The sequence below is a fragment of the Bison bison genome, unplaced genomic scaffold (assembly GCF_000754665.1).
Source record: "Bison bison bison isolate TAMUID 2011002044 unplaced genomic scaffold, Bison_UMD1.0 scf7180017864331, whole genome shotgun sequence".
NCBI classification, from domain to species: Eukaryota; Metazoa; Chordata; class Mammalia; order Artiodactyla; family Bovidae; genus Bison; species Bison bison.
Window position 1 is genome coordinate 1,033,697 of NW_011494903.1, and position 8,968 is coordinate 1,042,664.

An 8,968-nucleotide genomic window follows, 5' to 3' on the forward strand; every position below is an offset into this window, starting at 1 on the left:
AGCCTCCACAGGTTCCAGACTCTGATAAGAAAGAGCAACAAGCTCCACCGCCCGAACACTAGGCTAAGACCTATCCCTGACCTTGGCAAAGACAGTTACTCATGACCGCTCGCACCCTACCGGCTGCTGCGGCAAGTGAGCGCCCCGGGGCAGACCAAGGCACGCCCGACCGCGTGATGTATCCGACCGCCGCCAGGCCGAGACCTTCCCCCGCGACCCGCCCCACCCTCGAGCCCCTCCCATCCTCGCTGCTCCGTCTGCCAAGCCCCGGCGCCAGAGGACCCACGACGTCACCGCAGCGCTATCGAGCCTCCAGCCCGCCCCCCGTGCGCCTTCCTTTTCCTCCCGTCCCGTGACGCGGCGGCCCGGCGGCGTCAGTGGACACACTCACACGCGCGCTGCGGCCCGGCCTGCGCCCACCCCAGCATGGCAGCTCTCGCACGCCTCTCCTCGCGCCTGCGGTTCTGCGCCTCCGCCCTCTCCTCAGCGGGCGTCTGGTCCAAGGTAAAGTGCAGGTGAAGAGCAAGGCCTCGCCCGGAAGAACGCGGACGAAAGCCTGAGCGTTTTTGTTTTTTTTTTTTTGGTCTGTCCACACCCAGCCTCTCCAGCCCGGGAGCCGGCATCTGGGCGCAGTACCCAGGGCCCCGAGGCGCGCCGACGCCTCCTTGCCTCACTGCTTCTCCGCCTGGCCTCCTTGACTTGGTTCTGCACCCGCTTCCCCAGTGAGGCGAGACGCGGCACAAAAGTGCGCGGAGAGGCCCTGGCTCGCGTCTCCATTTCGCGGGCAGTTTCTTGGGAAGGGGCTTTGGCGGCAGGAACGACCGGGAGGGTTCGCCGGCTTAAGGAGGGCAAGGGGCGACGGCTGCAAGGGGTAGGTTTGCGCTCCGAATTGGGGATCTCGGGGCGGAGGCCCCTCTACAGGCCCGGAACTGAGGGCTGGGCTAGCCAGGGGTCGGCTCGAGTTTGCCGCCAAGGGGGTGGAACGCTGCGCCCCTTCTTCTCCCTACGGGGCTGCGCTGCACCTTGGCGGTGGGAAGCGGAACCGGGACTGGAGCGCTTGCCGGCGCGTTTACCTCGCCACGCCGAGTAGCCTGTGGAGGTCTGGCGGTGCCAGGACGCGGGCTTCGAGCGCGGGCATCCCTTTCTTCTGAGGCTCCTTGGGATTTCCGTTTTCAAAGTTCTTTGCAAACGTTGTCCACTCTCACTGCAAACTCTTCACGAACGGTAGTATCTCGAGGCCCTCGCGCTGCGATTGTGGGCTGTGAAGTCTTTTTTCCCCGCGTGTCCTGTCCCCGCCTGTAAGCCCTCGCCCTGGTGCGGTTCTTATCCGGAGTCCTCGGACAGGACCAGAGTGACGAGTATAGGAGACTAGCTTACCTCCGCTACTTCCGTCACCACGGGAGCCTTTTCCTTGGAAGAGACAAAGAAAAGTGATGTTTTTGAATAATAGTTCTGAGCTTAAAAGTGTGCCTTGAACACTTATCTCCTCACAAGGAACTCCTCTTTTTCCCCATTGTTGTGGCATCTTACTGGCATCCACTCTGAGAGCGGTGAACGGAGAGGGGCTGTGACTCACCGGTAGGTGAGTGCTAGATGGTGATTAAGAACTGGAAAGATACACATAAGTGCCTGTTAGGAGGCATTTTGATAATTGCAGGTAGCTTTGGATTTGTAAAGCATTGTTAGAAGGGAGCTCGACCTTCTGTCATTGCTGTGGGCGCTGAAACGAGTGCAAATCGGGACACAGCGACCTCCTTGGGCCAAGGTTAATAACATTCCTTGTTTTGGCACTTTATGTGTGCATGCTCAGTCGTGTCCAACTCTTTGCGACCCCATGGACTGTAGCCCGCCAGGCTCCTCTGTTCATGGAATTTTTTTGGCAAGAATACTGGCGTGGGTTGCTATTTGCTATGCCAGGGGATCTTCCCGACCCAGGGATCGAACCCACGTCTCTTGTGTCTCCTGCATTGGCAGGCAGATTCTTTACCCCTGGGCCACCTGGGAAGCCCTGCTAGTTACTTATTTGCCTAAGTGTAATTTACTTATTTTCTTATTGTATTATTAAACTATTCCCAAAGCCCAGCAAGCGTCTTCTTAGATGGCCGAGTTACAGATTATGGATTTTCCTGTGTCTCATCTCTCCTTCAGGATTTGATCATAGGTCCAACTCCCCTTTCTCCGTGTTCCTCCAGCATTTGGCACTTAAATCCCTTAGTGTTTACCCCTTAAATCTTCACCTCCTACTTGTGTTAACTGTAACATTTGCATACTTGTTTAACTTTTTGAACGTGTAGACATCATCTTCATAACCAGATGAAATTTGCAGACCATATTGTATGCCTTTTTCTCCATCTCTCTGAGCATTACGCACTGCCATGCATAGAATAGACACTCAACACATTTCCTACGTGGATGAGAAAACACTGTGGGCAAACTTATGGAGTAACCTTGAGGACATAGATTTTTTTACTAAATATAACCAACAGGTAAAATGAGGTAGTTTTTTTTTTTTCTTGTTTGTTTGTGATAAACATGTCTTCCAGACTTGAGTGTGCATCAGAATTACCTGGAGGCTTTATCAAATAGATTGCTGTGTTCATCCCCAGAGTTTCCCATTTAGTAGGTCCTGGTAGGAGCTTAGTACTTTGCGTTAATTAGTTCCCAGATAGTAAAGCTGCTGGTCTGAGGACTGCATTTGCAGAGCCAGTGGCATTGGCTTTGACCTAAACAGACTACCCGAAGGTATCTTCCATCTTCCTTAGTCCATGATTGTTTTGGAGGGTATGTTTAATATTATTTTCCATTGACTATAGAAAATTATTACTGAAAATAAAAATCTTAAAACTACCATTAACACTTTAGCTATTTCTCTTCTTTGAAAACCATCTTTTCCAGATTTATCTCCAACCCCAGACTCTCCTGAACTGCCTTCCTTCCAGTACAACTTACTGGTTCATGTCACTCAGTACTTCTCAAGTCTTTCTGATCAAAAATGAACCAGCCGTAATGTGGCATTTTCCTTCCTTGTTTGTTTTTATTATGGGTAACAGCACCGGTATCCATCCAGAATGTAAGCTGGAAATTTAGAACCATTCTCTCCTCTGCTCCTTTCTTTAACTTGCAGTTGATTACCAGTGTCATGTGTAATAATTTTGTAGTTGTTTAGTGGCTGTTATCCTTGTAAGTTTCATTAGAGCAGAGACTATGCTTGTGAGTTTATTTGTTCGTTAACTCTCTAGTCTCAGTATTAAGTATGAAAGGGAAAGTTGCTCAGTGTCTCTGACTCTTTGTGACCCCATGGACTATACAGTCCTTGGAATTCTCCAGGTCAGAATACTGGAATGGGTAGCCTTTCTCTTCTCCAGGGATCTTCCCAACCCAGGGATCGAACCCAGGTCTTCCACATTGCAGGCGGATTCTTTTCCAGCTGAGGCACCAGAATGGGTATTTTAGAACAAATAGAGGAATGAATGAAAGAATGAGTTCCCCTGCCACTTTCCTGATTCAAGTTTTTGTATGAGAGTTGTGACATCTCTGTTTCAAACAAAACAAAACACTTTGCTGTCCTTTCCTCATTGAAGGATGAAGTTGAAGCTCTCTAGTGTTGTCTTTAAGGCCTTTTGCAAATTGCCCTGACTCCCTTACCAGCCTGATCTTCATGAGCTTCTCTCCACAGTGTGATCCTGCATGCCCTTGAAGACACAGTCTTTCCACATCTTGGTCGGAGAAGGCGATGGCACCCCACTCCAGTACTCTTGCCTGGAAAATCCCGTGGACTGAGGAGCCTGGTAGGCTGCAGTCCATGGGGTCGCTGAGAGTCAGACATGACTGAGCGATCCCTTTCACTTTTCACTTTCATGCATTGGAGAAGGAAATGGCAACCCACTCCAGTGTTCTTGCCTGGAGAATCCCAGGGACGGGGGAGCCTGGTGGGCTGCCGTCTATGGGGTCACACAGAGTCGGACACGACTGAAGTGACTTAGCAGCAGCAGCCACATCTTGGTACCTTTGCTCAGGCAGCTCCCCCTTTCTGGAATCCCCACCCTCATTATTTTTTTTTAAGTCTTGGCACACTTTTACACTTTCTGATCTGCTAGGCAGGATTCATTGCTTATTCATCTATGATCCTTCAGAGTGCTTCAGGGCATCCCTCCAAATTGGAATAAAATATGTACATTCCCTAAAAAAACGAAGTATGCTGTTGCTGCAGAGCACTGGCCCATGTCAGCAAGTCCTGTGAGCTCCTTGTGATTCATTTGTGTCATAAGTTAGTGATTAATTATTCATGATAGTGTCCATCTTTGGTCAAGGCTGGTCCGGTGCTGGATACCTAAAGCATTTTAGCACATGTCACTACTTCCTTTTGGCAGTAATGCCATGCTGTCCTTGTAAAACTGTGTATATCCACTTAAATGTTAACGCCCTTTCCTTTTAATGGTGTTCTCTGAACCTCTCTCCAGATGGCCTATCCTCCCCACTTCTATATCTATATGTCCAATTTTGAGACTGACCTGGGCAATGTCAATCTTTCTGTGTCCTGATATATTTAACTAACTATAGGGTGACAAGGGAGAGAGCATGTAGTTGTATAGTTCCTATCATTAAGATAAAATTTGTTTAAAAATAAAAAAAGTGTGGTTTGTGAATTTTCCCTCAGACGTCTTCAAAATGAAGTGCATTTTCATTTCACTAAGTTCTGGAGTGTTGAATGACAGAAAAAAGAAATTTAGGTGAAAGAATTAGTGGTAGAAGTGGTTAGAAAGGAAGGAGTTCTGGATTGGGAAGTCATGAGATAAAACATAGGCTCCACAGTAGAATCTGATCTCAAAGATTCAGTGTAAGAATTTGAAGATAAGAACAAAGTGGGAAGAGGGAGAAGATTTTGAAAGAACTAGATTTAGTAGAAAACAATTTTGCACTGTAAGAATTTTATTTCTTAGCTTCATTATGTACTGAATCACTATTATTTCTTTCCCTCAATAGTGTTAGCAGAAACTAGTGGCAACAATGAGATGGAATTTTGCAGAAGGTAGGAGGGTGGAAAAACAAAACAAAATATATTATGTTAATGTAAAGGAAGATCTCAGTGGAAAAAAAAATGCTCCTGGAATCAGTAGCTGTCAAAGCTGTACAGTGTTCATTACTCTTCATTCTTTTAGGTAACTGCTGCAAAGTTGAAGGTTATTTTATTTATTTCCTTATTTTTGTAGTAGATGATGCTTGGGTTTTTTCACATCATTATTTTAATATTTAAAATATAGTGGAAGGTAGAGCAGTTTAGAGCTCTACTTGAATTCGGTTATCATAGGAATTAAGGTAGGTAATTAGAAACATATTTCTCCCCACCTCCCTGCCAATTCTTGGAAGGTGTTGGGTGTCTGTTTCTTGACCACCAGAAGCAGGGAATGTGGGAAGGGATAGTGGGCAAGGAGTATGTGTGTCAGAGAACAGATTCCAAGGCTTTCTCAGGGGTGCTGCCTCCAGGTTGTGGGCAGTTCGCTGGACTTCAGGCCTTGAAGATCCACAGCAAACTTTCTGTGGTAACTGGCCTCAGGCATCGTGCTTCCTCTTTGTCCCACTGCCTGCAGTTCATATTGCTGTTTGCCCAATAATCTTTGGATACTTACACTGGCAGCTTGATTGCAAATAAAGTAATTACATTAAAGTAATCTTAAAGCTGGTGCTCATTTTTTTTTTTTTTCAAAATCCCCAACAAAGATTGCTTGGATTAATTGGCTATAGTATGGATCATGTTAAATTCTTTGTAAAATCAGTAATGTGTCTGTTTTTGCATGTGTGGAGGGTAGAGTGGGGAGGTTAAAAATGAAAATTAAACTCCCAATCAGTGTCAGGTTAATCTTACTGCCCTGGCGGGGAATGGAGAAAAGGTTGCATTTCCTAAGTGAAGATCATATCCCCTGGGTATCTTCTGTAATCCAGGCTCAGGGCTAAGTGCTTCTTAGCTTAATAATAATACATAATTGTTTGATCTGTACTATATCCCTGGGAAACAGTTATCATCGTTTGTATCAGGCTTTTTTTAAAAAAAATATTAAGAGTGTCTTATGTGATACAATTACATGTCTAATTATATGGAAATCATTGACAGGAATTTAAAAAAAAATGATCATCTTTTTGTAAACCCTGATAGCTCGGTTGGTAAAGAATCCACCTGCAATGCAGGAGACCCTGGTTCGATTCCTGGGTTGGGAAGATCCGGTGGAGAAGGGATAGGCTACCCACTCCAATATTCTTGGGCTTCCCTTGTGGCTCAACTGGTAAAGAATCCACCTGCAATGCTGGAGACCTGGGTTTGATCCGTGGGTTGGGAAGATTTCTTGGAGAAGGGAAAGGCTACCCTTTCCAGTATTTTGGCCTGGAGAATTCCATGGATTGTATAGTCCATGGGGTCACAAAGAGTTGGACATGACTGAGCGACTTTCACTTTTGTAAACTTAATGTCACTGCCACACCCCTCCACCCGCCAAAAAAAGAGGCTCAGAAGTTAAGTAATTTTCTCCAGTTAATACTTCTACTGACATTTGAAACAAGGATATTTTAGACTGAGATTAATAGAGTGTGGCCCATTATGCCACTCTTTCTCAGTCAATAGATATCAAATGTTGTTATAATAAATAGATAATACATATCAACAAATATTGTTAACTGAACATATGCAAAATGAACAGACCAATGCTGAGTACCTGTAAATTCTTTATTATCTTGAGTCCTTCTCACATTCTCTGAAAATACGAATTAGTTTATTGCTTTTAAGCTTCACTTGGGTTTTTTCTAAAATACTTCTGAAGTTGTTTTGGGGAGAGATGTGGCACAAGAGTCTCAGTAATTAAAAAAAAGATTTACATATGTATTTGGTTGCTGTGGGTCTTAGTTGTGGCACTTGGGACTTTTGATCTTCATCACAGCATGCGAACTTTTAGTTGTGGCAGGTTGGATCTAGTTGCCTGACCAGGGTTCAAACTTGGGCCCCCTGTACTGGGAGCTCAGTCTTAACCCCTGGACCACCAGGTAAGTCCGCTTCTCAGTAATTTATGACTATTTGTAATGAATGATACTGTTCACGGGGTTCTTCCAGCAAGAATACTGGAGTGGCTTGCCATTTGAATTGTGGTGATTGAGAAGACTCTCTAGAGTCCCTTGGACAGCAGGGTGATCAAACTAAGTCAATCCTAGGGGAAGTCAATCCTGAATACTCATTGGAAGGACTGATCCTGAAACTGAAGCTCCAGTACTTTGGCCATCCGATGCAAAAAACCAACTCGTTGTAAAAGACCCTGATGCTGGAAAAGATTGAGGGCAGGAGGAGAACAAGGCAACAGAGGATGAGATGTTTGGATCGTGTCATCGACTCAATGGACTGGACATGAGTTTGAGCAAACTCCGGGAGATATTGAAGGACAGGGAGCCTGGCATGCTGTAATCCATGAGATCGCAAAGAGCTGGACACTACTGAACAACAACAACCAATTTTAACTACAGTAAAAAATGTCAGAGGAGCTATAAGTTTGGAAACATTAATAGATAATTGTGTTAGATTACTAGAGTGTACGGTCATATTGAGAGAATTTCCAGTCTTCAGCAGTTTTACCCCCCCAAATTTTTTAACTTTCTTCCTCTTCCTACTAAGGCCCTCTTTACCTTTCACTGAAAATAAGGACAACAAGAGTTCTTCATGAAAAAATAAGACACTCATAAAGGTTTGTTGTACATAAGTAATAAAATAGAAGTAGTGTAAGACTGAGGATTTTTGAAAAGGACAGAGAGGAACATATTGTGGTAGAGGGCCCCAGTGATAGAAGGCTAAACCTGGGAACTGGTCTTGCTTTAACACTGTGTAGTAAATTACAAGATCCTTATATCTTCAGAAACTTCACTTGTAAAATGAGTTGATTGGATTAGATATGTGTGTATTTTTCTCTTCTCTGTTTTTTAGGCGTGCATGTGTGCTCAGTTGTGTCTGACTCTTTGCCACCCTATGGACTGTAGCCTGCCAGACTGTCCTTAAGATGTCCCAGGCAAGAATACTGGAATGGGTTGTCATTTCCTTCTCAGGGGCATCTTCCCAACCCAGGGATCAAATCCCCATCTCTTGTGTCTCCACTGTACCACCTGGGAAGCCCCTGTTTTCTAGGAGATATCCTCAGTTTCATTTTATGATATATATGTTGGCCTCGTTAGGCTATCAAAGTTTTAAGTTCTAAGATTAAAAACATATTTTCATATATATGTGTGTGTTAAAACAGAATCAAGTAAATCCCTGCTACTTGAGTATAGGACAGAGGAGACCGCTGTTGGTGGTTCAAGCTCTTTCCTTCCTATCCCCACCTCTGCTTATTTCCCTTTGTGTGGGCAGTGTGCCACGGTAAACCACTCTTCCTCATCTGACCTTGACCAAGGTTGCAATTTAAAAGAACAAAGGTCATTTAGCACCTATACCTTTGCAGATCTCACTGGACTTTCAGTATAGTTTCTTAATCTCCTTTTGTGTTGTGTGTTAGTTGTTCAGTTATGTCCTACTCTTTGCGACCCCAGGGGGTCTTACCCACCAGACTCCTCTGTCCATGGAATTCTCTATGCAAGAACTCTGGAGTGGGTTGCCATTTCCTTCTCTACCTTTTGTATTAATTGACACTTTTTATGACCAACCTAGACAGAATAGCAGCCCCCTCCAGTGTTCTTGCCTGGAGAATCCCATGGACGGAGAAGCCTGGTAGGCTGCCGTCTCTGGGGTTGCACAGAGTCAGACACTACTGAAGCGACTTAACAGCAGCAGCAGTCAAAGCTATGGTTTTTCCAGTAGTCATGTATGGATGTGAGAGTTGGCCTATTAAGAAAGCTGAGCGCCGAAGAATTGATGCTTTTGAACTGTGGTGTTGGAGAAGACTCTTGAGAGTCCCTTGGACTGCAAGGAGATCCAACCAGTCCATCCTAAAGGAGATCAGTCCTG

General features: G+C 45.2%; 1 protein-coding gene across 1 annotated transcript in view; it reads left to right on the top strand.

Moving 5' to 3' along the window:
* Positions 1 to 289: 289 nt before the first annotated feature.
* OXCT1 (3-oxoacid CoA transferase 1) overlaps positions 290 to 8,968 on the top strand; it is a 161,959-nt gene continuing 153,280 nt past the window's right edge. Inside the window, exon 1 of the mRNA XM_010853715.1 lies at positions 290 to 504. Coding sequence (XP_010852017.1) covers positions 427 to 504 — 78 coding nt within the window. The 5' untranslated portion in view covers positions 290 to 426. The remainder of the gene's footprint in view (positions 505 to 8,968) is intronic.